Below are 24,027 nucleotides of genomic sequence, written 5' to 3'. Positions count from 1 at the left end.
AAAATAAAGTGTGATTGAGAATTGATCTCATTAATCTAAATCTAAATCATCATCACATCGAGTGAATAAAATCCGAAATTATACACACTATACCAAGCTTAACCATGGTGAATTCCAATAAGTCATCAAGCATTAGACACCGCGGCTTCCTATGATGATCACATATTCACACTCATTCCCTTCTTGTTCTTCTTCTGATCGTCTTGGCTCAACAGCCTCGCCTCGCCTCGTCCTCCGTAGCGAACTCGAGTTTCAACTTCTTGATCAGAAGAGACAATAGTTTCTGTTCAAGTGAAGATCGTGCCATTATTTTTGGATCACCAATTCAATTTCATAGCTAGTGGTGGATCCAACTTAAATTCAACTAATTATGGCACTCATCCCCGATTTATATATATAAAAAGTTTATGAAGTGAACTTAACTGTTATAACACCTATTTTCGACCTCAACCCACATATGTAATATATAGGCATAAATTACAAAGTTTGTTCTCTAATTTTATAAAATGTGTTCTTAGACTTTAAAAATAGTCGAGGGATAGAGCTTTTTTTTTTAACTGACATATTTACATAAGAGCAATGAATACAACATTTTTTTAATCGACATATTTATATAAAAGAGCATTTATAATTTTGGAAAAGAGTCGAATAAGGGCTTGAACAAGGGTTGGCAAAGGAGGCGTGCAGTTATACTAGTACTCGTGTTGTTCGAAATCAGATAATCCCTGAAATGGATTGGCTTTTCTTTTTTTTTTTTAAAGGAAAATACCATTCGATGTTGATAAGTGCGTTGTATTATGTTTAATGATATTTACATAAAAAATTGTTACCTCTACCTCTAGAATGAATATTATGTACGAAAACCCTAGCTATAATTAAATTTAAAAAATTATAAAAATTTAAAGATTCCTTCAGATATGTCGAGCTTGACCAATGCGAAGCAAAGTTGAGGTGGGGATGTTCCATTGTTCTTTCTAAAACTCCAAAGTTGGATGTAGTCTCCACTTTCCAAGGAATTTTGTTGCGCCAAAGCGTTCCATTGAGACACCAAGCAGTAGATTTCGCGGCTTCCGATCTTCCACTTCTTCACATGAATGGCGCTCTCTCGCAAACAAGGATCAAGAATCAGCGCGCTCACTCCACTTTTGTTCTTTTGATGTTCGTCTTGTTGGTCCAACACCTTCTTCTCCTCCTCTGTAGCAAAATCATTAAGGAGCTTCTTAATCGGAATTGACAATCGACCATGGTTCCGATTAAGGTCAGTGTCCTGCAATCGCTTTTGGATCACTATTTGGATGTCGTAGCCGCCAAGTTCAGCGATGCGATCCCTTAACAGTGCTGGCATCTCGATTGTTGACGAAAACACAACTTCTGATTACTTCGGCTTCTTTTGATCATTTTTATTAACATTCAGCATATCATTATTATCGATATCGGTATTCGCAGGAGCGTTCTTTCTCTTTCGACTTCTTGTTGATACGGATGCCATTGAGAGCTTCAATTGATTGAGAGAGTGATGAAATTATGAGAGTTTGATTATTCCATTCCATTAAATAGAGATGAGATTATGTGTTCTATTCCTCGTAGGATTTCATATTGTTTGCGTTTTGGAATTCCTCGTGAAACTGGGAATTCTTTTAAAATTAAATGTTTCATATTTGAAATTCAAATAAATAAATGAAATTGGAAGAGATAAAACTCGTTGAAATATTGATTATTTTTTATGTATTTTTTAGAATAATTGTTGATATTTACAGAAATATAAAATCCTAAATTAAACTAAATCTCAAAATTCGGACTATTTTATAATAAATTACTGTACCGTGTGAACCTAAGGAGGCGGATTTTTTTAAAGAAATTTTTAATTTAATATGTATTCTTAAAAATGTAACTTAACTTTTCATTTTCTTAAAGCGTAAATATATATTACAGATGTGAATTACACTAATTTTGTATAATTTTATTTTTTTGCTATATTGAAAAATATTTATTTATTTTATGCTATTTATTTACAATTAATTTTTTTTAATACAAACTCTTGGTTTGAGGCATATGCCGATTATCACTATGCTCCTGTTGGTTATTAAGAATTTAATTGAACCAACTAAATCCAATCAAAATTTTAACATCTAACTCCTTATTATATTGATTAGATAAATGAAAACACACTATACATTAATGTTTTTGCTAAATAATTTATTGAAACTTAATAACAATAATTAAATTAATTTTTTATTTAACTGGAAGAAATGTAAATTTAAAAACTAAAATAGAATAAATATAAAATTTTAAAGATTTTAATTGAATTAATTTTGTTTACAGGTAATTACACCAATGCCAAAATAAATATCTATTTTTATATGTAGTACTAAGTTTAAAGTTTTATGAAAATAGCCTAATTCAAATTAAAATCAAACTCAAATGTAGGGTAAAACACATCTAAAATATTTAATGAAATAAAAAAAAGAAAAGTCGTGTCATTTTTTAAACTACATATATATTTATTAGAGTACAACAAATTATGGATAGAGATTCGACCTTCCAAAAATTAAAAAAAGAAGTAAATACCAATTATCACTAACTATACCATGTTGGCATTAAATTATATATTAATAAATTTCTCTTTTATTTAATTTTTATTTTGAGGATGAAGACGATGAGTGTTCATCCACCCTCATTTTTTATCACCAAAATTATAAAATTAAATATCAAAATATTACTGTTATTATATAACTTTTTTGCCGGAAGGATATTATATAACTTTTAATATTATAATTCATATACAATAAATTAAAATTACAGAAAAAATAATATTTGAAGAATATTTATATATTTTTCGTATTTAAAAATTAGAAAAACGTATCAAATGAACATAGCTCAACAATTGACTTATATTTCTAATCGTGAGTTCAATCCCCATCCCATAAATTGCTCTAAAAAAATTGAAAAAACATATGATATGATGTTGAACTAGAATCTAATTAAATAAATAAATATTAGCTTAATTAAAAATTTTATATATTGGTGGAAAAAATTCTCACAGAAAATCTTTGTTCCTCGTGTGCATTTCCCATAGGAAATTCTTGAAGCTATTCTTGATTTTTGTTAAAAGGTAAATATATGTTTGTCTTTTCTCTTTTAAAATTTTCAGTTTTATTAGAAATTCTCAATTAGATATTTGCACAAAAATTTTATTAGTAAAAAGTTAATATATCATTATAATTATCATTCTATTAATACATTTAAGACATGAACATGTCACTGAAGTACTACTTGACTCCGTCAAAGTTGATTAAAATGTCTACTACTTGACACCTAAAACACAATAGGTACGGTTTATTGTCAAAATTCAATCTAACAATTAACAAAATCTTTTTTTTTTTTTCAAATGACATGCTCATGTATTCAAATATATTAATTTGAAAACATAAATATTAGAGATCACAGGATATATTTAATTTTTTTAACAAAAAAAAAAAATCAAAGAGTGGAACTTTCTCCCTCCCCATCCAAAAACTTCTATTCAAGATTTTAAATGTTGGCATCGATGGAAATATTCATATCACATTTCTATAAAAATGTCAATGAAAATATCAGTTAAATGTGATGTCGATGAAAGTATAAAAAAAATCATTAAATATTTTAAATAACAAATAAGAATTTCACTCTTTTTAAATAAGTTAAAATATATTATTAATATTATGTCTATATATTAGAGTGATATTTTATTTTTATTTTTTATATTTTATCAATTTTTTTGGATCCTACAAAAATATCAATTCACCTCTGAGGTCAATATCAAATTCATAAATATATAAAAATATTGATTAAATTGATAAAAATTTAATACCCTCCTTCCTATTATGCATGGAAACTCCGATTTAATAGGAGTCACAACTCCATGTCCTTATTTTTTAAAAATAAACTATGTTGTATACAAACCATATACATTTTATTTTCTTTCTAATCTATAGTACAATTATGTATGCTTTTAGATATAGACTATTTTTGAAAACTTTTTGCTACTTGAGTGGGGAGAACTCGACCCAAATAAAGAATCTCTAATTCGTTTCTTGCTTTTAAGAGACACAGCCAAGAACGAGAATATATATAATAAAATCACTTTATTAAATTAACTCTATATATATATACTTTTGATATGGAATAATGAAGCCTAGTTGAGCGAGTCAATTTTCAGCAAATGATTGTTTTGAATATTGTATGACACATAAAGGAAAATGAGGATAGCCACAAAATATCATTTTATGTTTTCCTTCAAAATTTTGTAGCTTTTCACTCATATATTATATCGACAAATGTTATCAAAACTATATATAATGGGTAGCTTTTGACTCATATATTATACCTACAAGGGTCATCAAAACTATATATATATATATATATATATATATATATATGCATTGCTTCTCTCAAATATAATGAAATTGTAGTCAAATAGAATATCAGATGTTTGAATCTTTTTTTATCTGTTGTTTTGAGGTGGGAGACATCTTTGTCGAGAAAAGAGGACTTCGATTCTCTATAAAGATGAGTTACTTTACGAAGCGAAAGCTTTGGAATGGGATAAAAACGGAGAATCTTGGCAACGATTTGAGTTGGATTACACACAAAAGGAAAAGGAAGGAACCAGTTGGAAAGTATTGCATCTTCAACCCTGTAGCCAAAAGGGAGAGATGACCCACATCTTCAACTTGCCAGAAAGAAAAAAAGAAAAAATTTATTTTGAAGTGCTCAATTTATAATTAAAAAAAAATCAAACAACAAAAGTGCTCGGGCCTAATTATGAAAATACCTAAATTAAAAATAAAAAATAATAAAAAAACTCAAAGACGTAGTAACAAAATGTCCAAATCAACTAAAAAACATGTTTATAAAAACAACACGACCACAAAAATGTCTATAGCCAGTCACAAATTTAAACTTAAAAAAAAAAAAGTAATTGTATTCGAATTAAGAATTTTATTTGATAAAATTTAAATTAATTAACTAAACTAAGTATTTGGTCGTACTAAAAGGAAAAAAACCGTATTTGCTCTCTTTTCTTTTAATTTTTAATTTAAAATAACTTTTTAGAAAATTATCGCTATCAAACTGACCGGGGGAAAATGATACTGGAAAGGAACTCCAAATTAAAAAGGGGAAATTCTCATCCCATCGAACGTGGATGATAAGGATTCCAAAATATACACAGTTCCTCTTTTGTTGGATTTATATATATTTTTTTTTTATAGGGTAAAAAGGAATTATTTAATAAAATTATGTTAAAACTAAATTTTAACATATTATAATTTTAATTCGGATGAAATACAAATTTACTCGAATGGCGAAAGTATTCGTATTGTTTTTTAGCACAATCAAGTAGGATGGAAGGATTGAAATTCATGATCTTAATTATAGCAGTTCAGGTTGAAAAGAAAACCCCGCTTTTGTTCCTTAAAATTCATGTCTTTGGTTTTGGTCTTTTTTTATCCTCATCCAAATTCCTCTGGACCTTATTGACTCCGGCAACTTTTGAGAAAATGAGAATTCCCAAAAAGAAGCATTTCTTTCTTTTCAATTAAATTATAATTAAGTTATATTCCAATTTAAAGTCTTATTAGAAATTTTTTTAAGTTCATATACCTATTATTATACGGAGAGATTAAAACTTGAATTTTAAGTGTATTATTGAATTAAGTTAGGTTATTTGTCATAATTTCAGTATTAATTAATAATGCCCATTTGACTAATGTTAAGGAAAATCAGATCATGGTTTTTGGTCAAGGCTTGTTTCAAATATCAGTACTTCAGTTTTTTTTTCTTTTTTCGATTTTTTTCCACATTAAGAATAATAATTGAACTTTGACTAAGAAAGCCTTTTCTTGGCTTTAAATATTGAAATCTGACTAAAAAAGTATATAGATCATGTCTGGGAGGTATACTTGGCTCATAAGTTAATTAAAGATGGTATAATTCAAAATTAAGAAGATAAATTCAAGTTGATAAAACTCATCTTGTTACAATATTCATACTATTTTTTTATAATTTATAAATTTACAAACTAAACATAGGTTTGCAACGTAATTTATTTTTACAAGATGAAAAGTATTATTATGATCCATTTATCTATAAAATATAATATAATATTAAAATAGTGAAAATTTCATTTATTTTTACCCATTTGTTTGGTTTAATAGTCTTGTCCACTCATCATAATAGTACTTAAAGGATATGATCCATTTATTAATAAAATATAAAATATATTAGATCTTATCGAAGATATTAGCTTTATCCATCGTTATCAAAACGAACTTACTTCAACGATAATAGATATATATCTCAAATTAAGAAGTTGTGAGTTGGATCCCATATTTCAATAAAAAAACAAATAAAAGAATTTGCAACTCAGAATTAAATTTAGTAAGAGTTATTGAAAATCTAAGATATTAAAATGATGTCCGTCGAATTTAATTTTGACCAAAGCAACTTGTACCGAAGAAAAAGAAAAAGAAAGAAAAGTAGTGGAAAAGAAAGAATGTCGTAGAATAATTAACTTTTTTATTTTTAATTTTTTCCATGGGCATCTATTGTGTTCTTACCTCTTAGTCATTGGTGGTGGTTTTAATTTCAAAACCCTTCAAGCAAACGCAAGATAAAGAAATTAAGGTATATGTTTTTGTAACGTATTTTCTTTTTCAAGTATTAAAGAAAAAAAAAGTTTCTTTTCGTAACTATTTTTATTTTTTATTCTTTCTTTTTTATATATTTTCGTAAAAAAATTAAGGTAAAAATATTTGATCACGTTGTTTCTAGAATTCCAAAAAACACTTTTAAAAAACGAGAATAAGAAACAAGAAATGTTGTCAAATCTATATGTTAATAAAAAAAGTTAAATATAAAAATAAAAAACAAAAACGATACTAAATGAATCCTAAATTACACGTCAACGTGGGTTTTTAGTGAAAGTAAAGAAAAAGCAAGAGGAGAGATTTGAGGGGTGAATTTAGAGATTAAAGCGGGCGGCACCGTCTCTCTCTCATCTCTTTCTCTCACTAGATGGGGCGCTCTGTTATAAATAGAGAAGTGAGAAGGCATAGGGAGTTGTGTTTTGTTCAGAAATGGGTTCTTCTTCTTCGTCTTCTTCGTTGTGGAGTTCGAAGCAAAATAAGTTGTTTGAAAATGCTCTGACGGTGTACGACAAGGAGTCGCCGGAGCGGTGGCAGAATCTGGCCAGAGCCGTCGGCGGGAAGACGGCGGAGGAAGTTAAGACTCACTACGATATGCTGGTGGAGGACGTCCACAATATCGAGTCCGGCCGAGTTCCTCTCCCCAATTACAACACTAAACAATATTCCAATTTTCTTGAAGAACAACAAAGGTAAACACATCTCTAGATCATATATTAGATTGTCTTTTGGTTCATAACCAAAAAAAAAAAAAATCATAAAGGAACTTCTTCAAAATAATATCAACGTACAGTTAAAATGGTTCGTTTTCTTAAATCCTATTTCTCCCGTTTATTTTAGTTTTTATACTTCTTAAAATATGTATGTTCCGTATCTATAATTTTAATTTTGGTTTGTTTTATTTTATGTACTTTCAAAATATTCATTTTGATCCGTGTATTTTTTATAAATGAATAATTTTTGGTTATTTCATATATTAGATTAAATTTGGTTGGTAACAAAAAAATTCACAAAGGAACTTGTCCAAAATATGAACATACAGTTAAATCGTCCATCTTTTTAAACCCTATTTATCTAATTCATTTTAGTTTCTTTACTTCTTAAAATGTCTGTTTTGGTACCTGTAATTTGAACGATGGTTTGTTTTAATTTCGGTATTTTCAAAACATTTGTTTTGATTCTTATATATTTTTTTTAAAGTGATCATTTTGATTTCCTATCTACAAAATTTTAACACTATACAACGAAAACTTTTTAATTAGAATATATCATGACTACATTTCAAGAAATGTATTGAGTGTAATGTCGTGTTGAAATTGTATTGATCGAAAAATATGAGATAAAAAGTAAAAATAATATATACCAAAATAACTATTTTTAAAAGTATATAGATACTGAAAGGGAGGTTTCAAAGTACAGAGAAATTAAAGTAAAATTAGATAAATGTTAGAAAGTTTAAGAATCAAAATCAGCATAAATTTTTTAAAGTGTAATGATAGGTTTAAAATTAATAAAAGAAAGTGCCAAATGTGTAATTAGCTAGTAATGCTCATTTGGGGTGCACCCTCTCAATTTATTTATTTATTTTATTTGTGATTTTGGAGGTTGAAGAGTCTAAAGCTACAATGATTGCAACAACCAAGAAGGATTGAAGTAAAGAATAAAAGCTACTCCATTGATATCAACCAAAGCTCCCAACTGATCAAGTGCTTGTATATATATATATATATGTGACTTATAGATCTTTCCATTATATATATTAAGAATATTAATTATGCTGTATCGAATGTCATGTTTTTATTAATATATGCTTATATTTTATGTATCTAATTAATCACATTATTTCTTAAATATATGTTAAATCTGAATGTAACTCAACTAGTTAAGGTAATATATTTTTTCGATTCTCCACTCTCAGTGCACACACATACGAAAAATGCAGGTATGAATGACGTTTGTTTTGATACAAACTTAGAGTGAAATTTCGAACGTAGTGTGCCATCACCTTTTTCTGGTTTTTCTTTTTTTTAGGAAATACATAATTTTTAGAAAATGGCATAAAAGAGAGACTGCAATTTAACCATACTTTTTAGAGGGTCCAAATGCCTTTTTTTTCCCCCTCAAAATTACTATGTTTATAATTAACATAAAATTGCTTTTAGTAAAATAAAAATGCACTTAATAAAGAAGGTACTTTGAAAGTACTTTTGGCCTAACCCCGAACCCAGAAGCATCACAAAAGAAGTTTTAAGAGGGTATAACCAAACATCAAAGTGATTTGTAATCAAACACTTTTTTATTAAAGTATTATTTCATAAATATTACTAAAAACTACGATGGTCATCCACCTAAGATTTAATATTTTATGTTGAGGTGCGCCAAACTATCCCAAAAAATATTGCTAACGTTTGTTATATGGATCTAACTAGAGCTACATCTAATGTAGTAAAAATAGAAAAATAAAAATAAAAGAAAATCGGGCATTTAACAGGCCTATTAAAAAAATAAATACATATTTAAGTGAAAATTCATTATATAAGTATTTTAAGAAGAAAATTAGTTAAATACTTCTTTCTAACTTTGAGTAATTTTATATGTCTTTAGAATTTCTTCAACTACTTTTCGTTAATTAAGCAAAGTACTTATTATCGTTGTTTAAAATTTAAAGTATTTACTCGTCCACTTTAGAAAGGCAGGGGAAGAACACATCAAATCTAATATCAATATATAATTAAAATAAAATAGCAACCTACAATTTCTATTGGGCTTAGACCACTTATATACTTAGGTCCATTTTAAGGAACTACAACGGAAAATTGTAATAAATAACCATCTTTTGGAATTTTTTATTTTTCATGAGTTCACCAACTTTTGATTTTGATAAGAATAATGTACATATATATTTTATAGTCACCCCAAAATTGTTCTAAGTATTACATTTATGTTATTCAATTATAATTTTAATATTAATATCTCAAAATGATGAGATTGTTACTTTATTGTAAATAATGATATGTATCTTGATTTGAAATATTCCTTTCTAATATTCAACAAACATATAATAATGTTATGCATTTGTGCTACATAATTTAAAGTTTAACTTTTGTAATTTTATCTAATTAAAGCATAGGTTCTTGCAATATTACATTTCAAACGAAAGAAAAACAATTTTATTCCTAGGAAAAGAGACGCCAAATATACTAAGTGACACTTGAATTACAATAATATCTCAATTTTGAAAGAGTAAAAGAATTGATGTTTAAGAAGGGTAAGCCTGCACAATTACCCATATTTAAGAGAGTTATTATATCTACAAATTTTTTAATTTTTTTTTTCATGTATGTTCAACCAAGTAACCTTTACATTTACGGCTCCAAAGTCTCTAAGTAGCCCTCCTGATCTCTCTCCGGAGGGCGAATATATTTGCGTCACCGTGTGTTAGGGGAGGCACGGATCGGAAAATTAAAAAAACCAAGGAGTAATATGTCGACAGATATATGCGAAGTATATATGTATTCCGATATTCAACCTATAAGGCTGAACACCCTTCACGCAGGCTAGTAACGGTGCAATCATTCTACTAATAGATTTAATGCTGGAGTTTGTGGAAACGTGTGATTGAACAACGATTATAAGTGATGTACACTTATAAGTACTAAAGATTCTCAAGTACGTGTGATTCTGATGGCAAATTATATATTGAAATAGTTCAACCTAAGATTAATTTGAGCTTCTGAACGTTCACCTTTGTTTTACAGATCCTAGGCATCTTGATTCTCAAGTAGAATCTCGTACGACCAGATTTCGACTTAAACACCCATGAACTTAGCTTTTTAGAGAATCCAGCTTCTATGTTGTGGAACTTGTAGCTCAATAGTCTACTTTATGAGTTTATTTATCCTTCCTATTTCGAGTATCTTCAAAGATAATAGTGATAAGCGCCAAGGTTGCTCGTGTTTACAAAGCTAGAGGTCCTTCTAGGATCCTTGCAAACATTCACAAAAACGACTAACTTACCGAATGATTCCAACCAAGAGTAAGGTTAGAAGATGAATCACTCTTAGATCGGACTTAGAATCTACGATAGACACTCCTAGATCCTAAGACGACTCACTCCAGAATTAGCTTGATCGAGACTAATCCAATGAATCGGTTTAACATCAAACCTAAAGCAAGATTTGAAAGAAGCAACACCAAAAGTGTTAAGGAACAAAAGTTCTTGAATTTCAATATGTTTTAATCTTTAGTTATCCATAACAAGAGCATTACAAGCCTTTAAATAGACAAAATGGTCGTTCAACATAAGAACACCAAAAGTTTTTCAAAATACTACTTAATGCAAATTGTAGAAAATAAGACATGCAAATTAAAACTTGATTGCACATCATTCTAGACACTTAAATGCGGATCAGAAAACGTAGTCATGCTTCAAATGGTCTTATCTATGTGCTGTAGGAGGCGCTTCACATTTGGATATGGTTTGACAACTTTTGACTTCACAAACTCCAAAGAGGTGCAATCTGCAAAGGCACCTGTTCACGAATCTGCACACTTTTTTTGTCCTCCGTGCCATCTCTCAAAATAGACAACTTTTCCCGTGCCATCTTTGCTCCATTCTCTTCTTGACTCATTGAAGTAACATTATGAATAAATTCGGGCTCAAAACTCTTTGTTGGTTTTTGTGCATTAACAAACTTTTGAAGGTGCAGTGTGAAAGCCTCTTGAATCTTCCTTGCCTTTCTTGTAATAATTGCTCCTTTGATATATGTAACTGGTCACAAATGGATTCGTATCATCCCCCCTTTCTTTAAAAGAATTTGTCCTCAAATCAAGGTTTTCATTTCCTTCATCAAAACGAATCAAGTTAGTCCAATGATAAGCCTTAACAACTTGTTCCTTACCTTGTGAGTTGTATATTGGAGCTTGAAGATTTATGATTTTCTTCGTTGGACATGTCACTTCTTTCTTCTTGAAAATTTCTATGGCCCTTTCTTGTTTCCCTTCTTTGAGTTAACACCACTTTTTGACTTCCTTGAAGTGCAATCTTGAAGTCTTCATGTAATATCATCCTTCTTAGTCTTCTTATGTTTGGACTTGGACAAATTCTTCGTTCCTTCCAAAAGTGCTTCCAAACCCAATCACTTGGTTTGTTGAAATTGTGCTCGGATTTATTTTTCCTCCGGTTGGTACTTTGCATTTGCATTCTCCAACATAACATTCTGCTTTCTCGACCATGGAATTCTTTATACAAATTCTTAGATAAGTAGTTTTCCACAATGCCTTTCACCTTAGGTTTCTTATGTCCATGGTTACCTACACAATAAGGAAGCAAGTTAGTATCTTTAAAATCAAGATATATTTTATACTTACCTTGTAAGACAATCTCAAGATCATGAGAAGATGATAGGATAACTCTTCTTGGCTCCTTTATAGCTTCCTTTGTTTCTTGTATTCGATCATGCTTGAATTGAAAAGTTGGAACTTCCTGCAAAAATCTTAGAAAAGTAGAAAGACTATGATAAAATATGTGAGCTTGATAGTAAGGGTCCTTATGCAACAATGCTATAAGATTTGACTTATATTGACAAATGGATTGGATCTTGCTATTTTCCTCTTCTTTCTCCTTTGAATTCCTTTCTCTTAACTCTTCTCTTTCTCTCTTTTCTTTGAACTCACTTTTATCAAAATCAGAATCTTTGCGATCTTGTTCAATAAATTCATCAACATGTGCTTTAGAATCTTCCTCAAATTTTGCATCATATTTCTCACAAGCATCATTTGAATCAACAACACCATTTCTTATCACCATGACTTCTTTATTGACACATTCTTTGCTCATGTGTCCAAACCCTTTGCACTTACAACATGTAAGAGAATTAGTCTTCTCTCTTACCTCCTTTGGAACTTCATTGTTTTTGGCATTGGAGCTCTCGGCCTTCACTCTTTTGACAGCACCAAACTTCCCTTTTGGTTGCATGAATTCATTCCATTTGGAATGCTCCTCTTCTTTCCTCAATTGATCTTCAATTTTGATAGCATGGTGATACATATCTTCCAAGTAGGGTGGTGGATTTCTATCAATATGATGAACAATTTCCAGATTCAAACCTCCAAGGAATCTAGACATGGTTTCTTCCTCTTCTTCTCGAATGTGTGCTTTTTCCATTAAAATCACCATCTCTTGATAATACTCATCAACACTTTTTGTTCCCTGCCTCAAAGCTTGCAGTTTAGTTTTCAAATCATTTTTATAATGTTTGGGAGCATACCTCATTCTCATGGCTTCTTTGAGTTTTTCCCAAGCTTCTATTTGATCCTCATCTTTCCTTCTTTTCTCGGATTTGAGATGTTGATACCATTCATTAGCATGATTAATGAATTCGGCAATGACAAGTCTCATCTTCTTATTTTCACTATATGTAGAGCAATGAAATACACGTTCTATCTTCCTTTCCCATCGCAAGTAAGCATCGGGGTCCGCCGTTCCACTAAATGGTGGAATTTTGAGTTTAACTCCGCCATCCCTATTTTCATTTAATCTTTCCAATCTTCTAGGTTGCATGACGTTGGCAAAGTTATTTCGTCCTCTTCCTCTCCCATTTCTTCTTCCTCCAACTTGTCTTTCTTGTTCAGCAAGGTCAAACGCATCATCTTCTTGTAAGGCTCGTTCTTCTCTTTGTTGTTGCGCTCTCCTTTCTTGTCTATCTTCCATCATCATTTCCATCATTCCTTGAATTGCTTGAAGAATCACCATGTTAGGATCTTGCGGTATTTGTGGTACTCCATCCTGTGCCATTTTGTTAGAAACAATAATAATGATAATAAGGACCTTACCACTCTTCTCACCAAGATTTCACTCAAGGACACTCGTGTTTATCACTCAAGGGTAGGCTTTTGGTACTAGGTCAAAGATGTAAGGGTTGGCTTAAATTTTGGTGCAATCTTGCTTAAAGCTTGATATAACTAATTCAATGATCAACTCTCACAAACTAAGACTACAGAAACTCAATCTTAGGATAAACAACTTGATAATTTAAACAAAACACAACATAACGAAAAGAACCTTTCGTGTGCCTCGGATCTTCGAATGCTTTTTTTTTTCTACGGTTTTCTTTCTTTTTGCTACTGTTTTTGTTTCTTTTTGCTACTGTTTTTTCTTTCTTTTGCTTCTGTTTTTTTTTTCCTTTTTTTTTCTTTTGCTTCTAATTTTTTTTCTCTTTGCTAATGATCCGAGAGCAAAATACAAGAATTTCAAGACAAGTTATGTCTTGTTACACTTTGTAAGAAACTACTTTCGAAAAAGGAAAATAACAGAAAAATAAAATTAAATAAAGTAAAGATATTTCACCTCTAGAACCGGCCAAAGGATGTCGACCAATGCTCTGATACCAAATGATAAGCGCCAAGGTTGCTCGTGTTTACAAAGTTAGAGGTCCTTCTAGGATCCTTGCAAACATTCACAAAAACGACTAACTTACCGAATGATTCCAACCAAGAGTAAGGTTAGAAGATGAATCACTCTTAGATCGGACTTAGAATCTACGATAGACACTCCTAGATCCTAAGACGACTCACTCCAGAATTAGCTTGATCGAGACTAATCCAATGAATCGGTTTAACATCAAACCTAAAGCAAGATTTGAAAGAAGCAACACCAAAAGTGTTAAGGAACAAAAGTTCTTGAATTTCAATATGTTTTAATCTTTAGTTATCCATAACAAGAGCATTACAAGCCTTTAAATAGGCAAAATGGTCGTTCAACATAAGAACACCAAAAGTTTTTCAAAATACTACTTAATGCAAATTGTAGAAAATAAGACATGCAAATTAAAACTTGATTGCACATCATTCTAGACACTTAAATGCGGATCAGAAAACGTAGTCATGCTTCAAATGGTCTTATCTATGTGCTGTAGGAGGCGCTTCACATTTGGATATGGTTTGACAACTTTTGACTTCACAAACTCCAAAGAGGTGCAATCTGCAAAGGCATCTGTTCACGAATCTGCACACTTTTTTTGTCCTCCGTGTCATCTCTCAAAATAGACAACTTTTCTCGTGCCATCTTTGCTCCATTCTCTTCTTGACTCATTGAAGTAACATTATGAATAAATTCGGGCTCAAAACTCTTTGTTGGTTCTTGTGCATTAACAAGCTTTTGAAGGTGCAGTGTGAAAGCCTCTTGAATCTTCCTTGCCTTTCTTGTAATAATTGCTCCTTTGATATATGTAACTGGTCACAAATGGATTCGTATCAAATAGCTACAGCTACTCATGGATCATAACATATTTTTAGTGAGGGAGCCAAAAGATATGGTCCTTGCCCTACTAGTTAGAATCCCGGGCAGGGCAAATATAAACAGTAGAATCATCGTTATGACCATTTTCTTGTTTTTCTTTTTCCTTTATGTGCGAACTCTTTTTTTTTTCCTTGGGTAAAAATGTCCAATTTTAGTTGAAAAGTGGGTGTGAGTTTCTTTTATATCTAGAAGTTGTTCTAATTGGCATCCAATGAATTTAATATTTCCATCCACATCAATATTTAGATCTTCTTTATTTTTAAAGAATGAGAATGAAAACTTTCATTTATGGTATTAGGAATGAGATCAATTTGTGATACCTATCTCGAACTTGGAAATCACTTCGATTGAAAAATATAATATGAAATTCTTAGATACTTCATAAATCTCATTCTAATTTATTATTTTGTTGGTCTCGTATCTAATTAATAATTATTCACAACTTTTACCTTTTTCTTTCGTCTATTAACAAAACACATCACTTTTTTTTTTTATTAATTCTTCATTTCACTACTTCTTTGTTTATTTATACCACTACTCATAAGTTTTCTTGTAATAAAAAATTATACTAAACGATTTTATTATAAAATATTACAAATGTCTATTTATTTATCAATTGTTTAATTTTGCTTTGTTATTCACATTATTAAATATCATAACAACAAAATTTAATAATATTTTATATTAATAATAATTGTTCTAATAAAAAATTATATTGATAGTTTTAATTATATTTTAACTCTTTATTATTAGTTAATATTAAATGAATTATTAAAATAAAAAACATTACTATTAAATTAAAATTTAGTATTGTTTAATTTAGTTAATTTACTTGTAATAAGTTAGTAATAATTACTATATATTTGATTCTTATTCGGATTTCAAATAATATTAGTAAACAATATTAGTTTCTAATTTCAATTCAGATTAATATTTATTTCGATTTTTTATTATTCTGACTTCGTATTAATAATACTAAATAAGAAGATTTGGATTTGGAGGGTCCATTTTTTAACTTGTGTAGGAAGAAAATTGCTGTGCCCAACCGGCAACCCAATTTTTAACACGTTTTTTTAGAGCATTAGTGCGAACGTCAACTCTCAATCCACGTCATTGCTTTGGTTGGGCCCACATTTTGTAATAATTGCTGTTTCATGTCCAATAAATTGTCTTCTGCGCCAAAAATGCATTTCGCCGGAAAATACCAGAGAGGTAAAAACAAAATAATAATAATATTACAAATTGTCTTTATCACTCCTTTCTTTTCTTTTCTTTTTTTTTTTTTTTTTAGACAGGTATCTCTCGTTTCTTTTAGTATTTCTTTTTAGGTTAAATTATATAAAATGCGAAACGTGCGTGTAGCATTTTAGAAGTTTTCAATTTTATTTATTAAACCTTTAATTTGTTCAGCAAAACCTTTTGTATGACATTTAGGTTAGAAAAATGTTAGGTTTAAATATTGGTTTCGTCCATATATTTTCTGACTTTGTTTTACTAGGTTATCGTAATTTCATAATGTTTATTCTCTTTCTACTTTCAATTATTATTTATTTTAGTTTATATATTTTTTAAATGGTCATTTTGATAATTGTACTTTAAAAAAGTGGTCATTTTTTTAGTACAATATGTGGGATGGAGAATCATTTTAATCTGTATGTACACAATTTTAACATAAAATTTATACACGATAGAAATCTTTTAATACAATTTTATGGGTACTTTGTAAGAAATTATGTGAGTACAGTGTCATACTAAAATTATGATCGAAAAATTGAAATAAAAATGAAAATGAATAGACAAAAATGGTCACTTTTAAAAGGTAGAAAAATCAAAATAGACATTTTAAAAGGCAAAATATTTGGTTCCTTAAGACTCGTTTGATAACGATTTTGTTTCTTGTATCTATTTCTTAATTTTTAATAACGAAAAATGAATTGCATGATCTCAACATCCATGAATTCAAGTATAATAAAAAAATATTTTTATTTATGTTTTGAAAAAAATTTGGAAATGTAAACAAGAAAGAATAAACTTGTTTTTGTTGTTTCCCAAATTTCTATACAATTTTGAGAGTGTTGCCAAAAAATAAGAAACAAGAAATATAAGACCCGTTTGGTAACGTCCCCTTTTTTGTTTCTCGTTTCCAAATGTTATTAAGAAAGTTAAACATTTTGCAACTAATTATGTTTCTTGTTTTTCATTTTTTGAAAACATTCTCAAAATTATATAGAAATTTTGGGAACAATCAAAACATGTTTCTTGTTTTCGTTTATAATTTGTTATAAAACATATACATATAAATGATGTTTGATCATCTTTGGATTTATGGGTGTTGGGACATTCAATTCTATTTTTCTTTATTAAAAAGGAAGAAACAGAAACAAGAAACGGGAACATTATCAAACGGGCCCATAATTTGTTGTTTTTTATAAAAATGAATGAATTATCAATTTTTTAACGGTGGTGAAGAAAAGATTTGCTCATCACTATTAAGGAGCTAATTATTTTTTAAATTGAAGTTTTAATATATTAGAAGTAAAATTGAAACCAACAATGTTGAGAGCAATTTTGTTCAATTTATTTGGTTTCAATGTTGTCTCCCATCTAATTATTTGGCTTTAATTTCTGCCCCTAATATTCTAAAATTTTCAATTATAATGGAATTTTTCTTATGAAGTTTTTTGTTTTCTTTTATTAAATGGAAAGATTAAGGTAAAATTGAAATTTCTAGAATATTAAGAATAAAATTGAAAGTCACCCACATAGACGAACAGTATTTTTCATAATTTCGCCTTCTCTTTAATCTATCTTCAATAATCCTATTATTGATATTCCTTTGAAAAAGAAGGAAAAAAAATCAGTTTTTGAGATTTAAAACCTATAAATATTTGGTTAAAATACCCTGTTATTCTATGTACTATCCATTTTTTTCATTTCGATAATTTTTATTTTCAAAATATTCATTTTAATTTCTATATTTTCAACTTTCGTTCATTTTAGTCTTTTTATTTTTTATTTCTAAAACGTTAGATTAAAAAGTACAATAACTAAAACGAACGTATTTCAAAGCACAATAACTAAAGTTACAAATACAAAGTCTGAGATAAACATTTCGAGAATAGAGATAATCAAAATTGTATTGGTCGCTCGTAGGACTATAAAAAACAAAGGATCCATTCAACTTTAAAAGCTCAAAACGAATCTCATAAATAATTGTGTAATAATTGAATGGGAAAGATTCAAGAATGAGAAAAGTCAATTTGTCTATTATCCCATTTAAGTTGGGTTGTTTTTGTTTTGAGGTCTCAATTATGAAAAAGGAAAAATAAAATAAAATAAAAGGTCACCAATTTGACCGTATAAATAATTCGATGTAGGTATTGGTGGAAAATTGTTTCCTAACTTTTGGTAAGATTCATATTTGTTGTATGAATTTGAAAATTTCAATACATGGATGATAAGGTATGGTTGTTTGAAGTTGTTTTCAAAACTTTACTATTTAAAAAAATCATTGAGAATATTTTGTTAGACAACGTAAGAAGAAGAGAGGTTATTAAGAATCGAGGTATAACTCCTTATATCTTTTAGGAACCGGTAAATAACACTCTAGAACCGATAGTCCAGACTTTAATAAAACTTAATCAAGATATACTAAAACCATTTATAACTGTAGATCCTGTACTAATAATTTTGCAGTCGTGGAAATTAGGCGGTAAGTTGACCCACCTATCTATGCTTATAAATACCGAGAAAAACTCTAAAAGCAAGTATGCGAACTTAATTGCCCATCCTTGAACTAATAGCTCGAATTCTAGCTAACTTGAGAGTCAAAACATCTTTTTTTCTCTCAACATGTTCTCCTTGCATTCTCCTATCTTTTTGTTCGTTCACTAGAGTGATTTGGATAACCACATTATTTTCTTTTCTTTTTATATATTTTTTTCTTGCACGCGATTTTTTTTTATAAACAATTGAAAATTTTCTTTTAAAGAAATTATAAATTTAAGATATTGTTAACGTTACAAGTCACTTAATTAAGTTGATATTAAAATAATGGTAGACCCTCTTTTTGGTAGTAACAATGAACCAGATGGTCGCTACAGATGAGGTTCAACTAGCAGAGACTGTTGAAACTGACTCCAAAAATCTCCGCAACCAATTTTCTATTTTTTTTATTATAAAGTTTTTACGATACAACGAAAGATTTTTAAAATATTTATTGCATTGCTTTTTCATTTGTCATATTTTGATTCTCTTTATCCTCTTTTCCTAAAAGAATGTACCACCCGTGTTTGATTCAAAATGAATTTTTAGGTAAGGATCAAAATAATATAAACTTAAACTTAAAATTAAAAAATAAATGTTTCATTCATTTTCAAAATATTTACTTTATTCTCTGGACTTTTAAATCCACTTTTTTTTTAGTTCATGAATTTTCAAAATGTTTATTCTAATCGACTAAAAAAAATTATTGGTCTCATGATTTGTTGTCATTAATGGTTCAACAAATAGATAACCTATGATTTTGAATAGGGTGTATTACGAGTTATTAATTAGAGGCCGCCAGATAAGTTAGCAAAACAAATATTTGGTAGATAGATATTAAGGGACATAATAATAGTAATAACTAAAATGGTTATTTTTAAAAAATCAAAATAAAAATTATATATAGAAACTTTACGTTACAATTTTGCTAAACCTTATGCAACTAATAAGGAGAAAGTGTCAAGAAAGGTATGGCCTTCATATGGTCCATGAACAAGACCTTCTAAAAGGGGCATTGTTTTTCACTTAATTTTGACCATTATAAAACACAACCAGAAAACAATACGGAATCATTGTCTTTTTCAATTGAAATCAAGACAAATTAAGGTCAATTTTTAGGTTCTTCTAGAGTAATTAGAGATTATATGCAGCTCCAAGAATAACCCAATTTAAACTATACGATTATAAACAAAACCATTCTCAAATTAAAAAAAAAAAAAAAGTTACAAGATATACAAATATATAGCCAACGTATAGGGCGCGATGCTACTGGCACTAATACACCAAATCTCATAAAATTCCGGAATTAAGAAGAATAGTACTACGTTGGAATGACCATTTGGACACCAAATTTTAATTTGATGATATAGACATATCATTACTCTAAAATAGAACTTTCACTCATTTCATATGATTTAATTAGAACTTAACTGATTAAGACATATATCTCTCACAAGAATATGCTGAGAATTCATATAAATGAATTAAATTTACTCAACCCATTAGCTTAATTTTTTGATTGAACGGTGATTTATTCATAATTAACACTAATTACCTCCCTCATACGTTGTTGTACTAAAAAAAATTTAAAATAAATTAGGGGTAAAATCATTCGTTATTATAGAAAATTAACCTATTGTAATGTTTAACCATTGACAACCTCGTAAAATTACAAAAGTTTAAAATTTCATATACTGTCATCTTTTTTATTAGGAACTCTATGAAATTAATTAAAAAAATTAATATTTAAATATTAAGAACTAAAATATATATTTAGTCCTGTGCGAACCAAAAAAGTATATATATATATAGTATGAAAATTTGGGAGAAGAATCTTGCCCAGCTACTTTGCCCCTGATCACTAGCTAAGATGTATGGTTGAGATTGGAAGGCCAACCATATATTTCTAATGCTAAAAAATGTAATATAATTTACACATTTAAATTGAGAATATACTAAATTACAAATTTAACCTCCAAATTTTGAACTCTACTTTCATTTAGTTCCGATGGTAAATACTAAAATGTCATTACATATTTATTATCTCATTAATAGGATAAGTAAGATAAGATATTTGAACTCATAATCTCTTGATCATGGACAATATGTTAAATATAGTTAAATTAAGTTCACGTTGGCATTACATATCTATTATTAATAACATATTTAAAAATATTTTTATTTTTAGTAAAAAAATCCTTAAAAATGATCCAAGTGAAAAATGAAAAAGGAGAAAGAGAAGAAATTATACATAAAAGTGAATTTTGTGTTGGCTGTAAATGGGAAAAATTCGCGTAGTACCAGAAATTTTGCCGCTGTAGAAGGTAGAAATCCGGGTCAAATCACCGGCATGGCCACGTGCGTTGCTACTCGATTTTCAATACGTGGAAATTACAAATATTAAAATAAAAATAACTTATTTTAGAAATTATAAACGTAAAAATAAAGAGAAGAAAAAAGCCACCACTGCTCAAAAAATTCCACTCTCTCTCTCTGTCTCCGCTCCCTTCAAATTCCAAAACACTCGCATCGGATTCTTCCTTTTCTTCGTTGTCATTTTTACAGATTTTGCTTTCCTGTGATTCCGGTGATCGGAAAACTCTACGGCCCCCGCCATGGACCGAGGCGGCCCAACCCCTGTTCCCACCGTCAACAGTGGCTCCGGAAATGGTGCCGTTCGGATCCATCAATCGAGAAGATTGCCCGATTTCCTCCAGAGCGTGAATCTCAAGTACGTCAAACTAGGGTACCACTACTTGATTTCCAATCTCTTAACCTTATGTATTGTTCCTTTAATCGCCGTTACCCTAATCGAGGTTTCCCAAATGAATCTCGATGATGTTCGTCAGCTTTGGTTTCATCTCCAGTACAATTTGGTTAGCGTCATTATTTGCTCCGCCGTCATGGTTTTCGGATTGACGGTTTATACCATGACTCGTCCTCGTCCGGTTTATCTTGTTGATTATTCCTGTTATCGCCCTGCAGACGAGCTTAAGGCTCCATTTCATCGCTTCATGGATCATTCCAGGCTTAAAGGGGACTTCGATGAGTCGTCTCTCGAGTTCCAGCGCAAGATTTTAGAGCGCTCCGGACTTGGTGAAGAGACTTATGTCCCCGAAGCTATGCATTATATTCCTCCCAGGCCCTCCATGGCCGCGGCCAGAGAGGAGGCCGAACAGGTCATGTTTGGTGCTTTGGATAAATTGTTTGCTAATACGAATGTCAAACCTAAGGATATTGGCATTCTCGTTGTAAATTGCAGCCTGTTTAATCCAACCCCTTCACTTTCTGCTATGATTGTTAACAAGTATAAATTGAGGGGAAATATAAGGAGCTTTAATTTAGGTGGAATGGGTTGTAGTGCTGGAGTTATTGCAGTTGATCTTGCTAAGGACCTTTTGCAAGTTCATAGGAATACTGTAGCTGTTGTTGTGAGTACTGAAAACATTACTCAGAATTGGTATTTTGGGAATAAGAAGTCTATGTTGATCCCTAATTGTCTGTTTCGTGTTGGTGGTTCTGCGGTTCTACTGTCCAATAAGTCTGTGGATAGAAGGCGAGCTAAGTATAGGCTTATTCATGTTGTGAGAACCCATCGTGGAGCCGATGATAAGGCTTTTCGATGTGTCTACCAGGAGCAGGACGATGTGGGCAAGACCGGAGTCTCACTGTCCAAAGATTTAATGGCAATTGCTGGAGGTGCTCTGAAAACCAACATAACTACATTGGGTCCGCTCGTACTCCCAATTAGCGAGCAGCTATTGTTCTTTGCCACCCTACTGGTAAAGAAGTTCTTAAATGGAAGTATGAAGCCGTATATCCCTGATTTCAAGCTTGCGTTTGATCACTTCTGCATACATGCCGGAGGAAGGGCTGTGATTGATGAATTGGAAAAGAATTTGCAGCTCTTGCCTATTCATGTCGAGGCTTCTCGGATGACGCTTCACCGCTTTGGAAATACTTCATCAAGCTCCATTTGGTATGAATTGGCCTACATAGAGGCCAAAGGGAGGATGCACAAAGGCAACCGTGTGTGGCAGATTGCATTTGGCAGTGGTTTCAAGTGTAACAGTGCAGTGTGGGAAGCACTCAGGAATGTGAGGCCATCTCAATCTAGTCCATGGGAGGACTGCGTCGACAATTATCCTGTTAAGTTACCTGCTTAGATCTGTAACATTGCTTGGAACATTCATTCGGGTTTTTGCTTCGTGACTTTCGCCTACCTGACTGTTCTTGTCTTGCCCTCTGCTCCTGATGGTTGTCATTTATTTGCTTATAGTTTGCATCTAGGAAAATTGATCGAGTTATGAGTTTTCTTCTCAAGTTTTCAGTTTGCATCAAGTCACCATGTCGAGATTGCCCGAGTTGCATTGTCCGATGAGTCTATGTCAAAGTTATAGAGGAGAGTCAGTCACTGCCATGTGAAATTTCTCCATGGGGTCAGACAAAACCTTCTCTTATTGTTAAAATCTATCTTCTTTATGATGAAAACTTGTTTTAGGCTTTTAGCTCCATTCAAAGGAGTTCGTTCTTCTGCAGTACAATTTGTATCTCTGGTAAATTTTGATTTACCTCTAAACCATTGAATTGATTTCTAACTTTTGCCTGCAAATGTTTATGTTTGTTTCAAACATTCTCTCTACATTTGTTTCATGAACATCTTCTTTCTCTACTTCTCTTCCAAATTGCAGAAGTTGGCCAACTGACAAAGTTTGTACAAGCATAGAGGAAATCCATTTACTATGGAACATCATTTCTTGATTAGGTGTGTAAGGGGTTGCTTTCAACTTGATTTTTGGCTCATTAAACTTTTTTGTGTAAAAAATCAAAAACCTAATTGACCTCTCCAATCCAAAATCAAATCTGACATCATCATATCACCGAATGATGTTGATTGAATTGATCGATATGGACTCAAAGATTGTCCAAAATCAACTCTAATCAATTTGAAATATCCTTTCTTGTTTTTCTTTCTAAATATTTTATATTTTATTTATGAGTAAGGTTTTAAAGGTTGAAAATGTGGAAATAAAAAAATAATATAAAAAAAAGTACTCTGCCCTTTTTCAACCTGGATTTTTTCTTTTCTAGTAATTTTGAAAAAAGAGCACAATTCATCCATAAAAATTTATTAGTTATCCTAATTCTATATAAAAAAATATGGATTGTATTCTTTTCCCAAAACTATATATAAGGTGGGAATTGGAGTACTTTTGATTAGAAATAAATGTTTTAACCAGTTGAATTATACTCAGCTTGGTATGTTGGTGAAAATTA

At 30.2% G+C, this 24,027-nt stretch overlaps 3 protein-coding genes across 4 annotated transcripts; 2 read left to right on the top strand and 1 right to left on the bottom strand.

Annotated features, from left to right (window-relative positions):
* Positions 1-889: 889 nt before the first annotated feature.
* LOC111013910 (B3 domain-containing protein At2g31420-like) lies at positions 890-1,476 on the bottom strand. The gene has a single exon (XM_022288461.2). The coding sequence runs from the start codon at positions 1,343-1,345 to the stop codon at positions 890-892; it is 456 nt and encodes a 151-aa protein (XP_022144153.2). The 5' UTR covers positions 1,346-1,476.
* Positions 1,477-7,032: 5,556 nt separating this feature from the next.
* Positions 7,033-8,511, top strand: LOC111014035 (protein RADIALIS-like 5). 2 transcript variants are annotated; one of them, XM_022288634.2, is made up of 2 exons: positions 7,033-7,378; positions 8,298-8,511. In XM_022288634.2, the coding sequence occupies exons 1-2, from the start codon at positions 7,119-7,121 to the stop codon at positions 8,302-8,304; spliced, it is 267 nt and encodes an 88-aa protein (XP_022144326.1). In that variant the 5' UTR covers positions 7,033-7,118; the 3' UTR covers positions 8,305-8,511. The 2 variants fall into 2 exon arrangements, with proteins under 2 accessions (XP_022144326.1, XP_022144325.1); XM_022288633.2 differs by having other exon boundaries at positions 7,042-7,378; positions 8,291-8,511.
* Positions 8,512-21,201: 12,690 nt separating this feature from the next.
* Positions 21,202-23,392, top strand: LOC111014024 (3-ketoacyl-CoA synthase 4). Its single transcript, XM_022288619.2, has one exon. It carries the CDS (start codon positions 21,366-21,368, stop codon positions 22,914-22,916), a length of 1,551 nt encoding a protein of 516 aa, XP_022144311.1. The 5' UTR covers positions 21,202-21,365; the 3' UTR covers positions 22,917-23,392.
* Positions 23,393-24,027: the final 635 nt, after the last annotated feature.

The sequence above is a fragment of the Momordica charantia genome (genome assembly GCF_013281855.1).
Source record: "Momordica charantia cultivar OHB3-1 chromosome 8 unlocalized genomic scaffold, Mcharantia_2.0 BLBB01000008.1, whole genome shotgun sequence".
NCBI lineage: Eukaryota > Viridiplantae > Streptophyta > Magnoliopsida > Cucurbitales > Cucurbitaceae > Momordica > Momordica charantia.
Note: the sequence above shows the minus strand (reverse complement) of the source record. Positions and strands in the feature narration are given on the sequence as shown.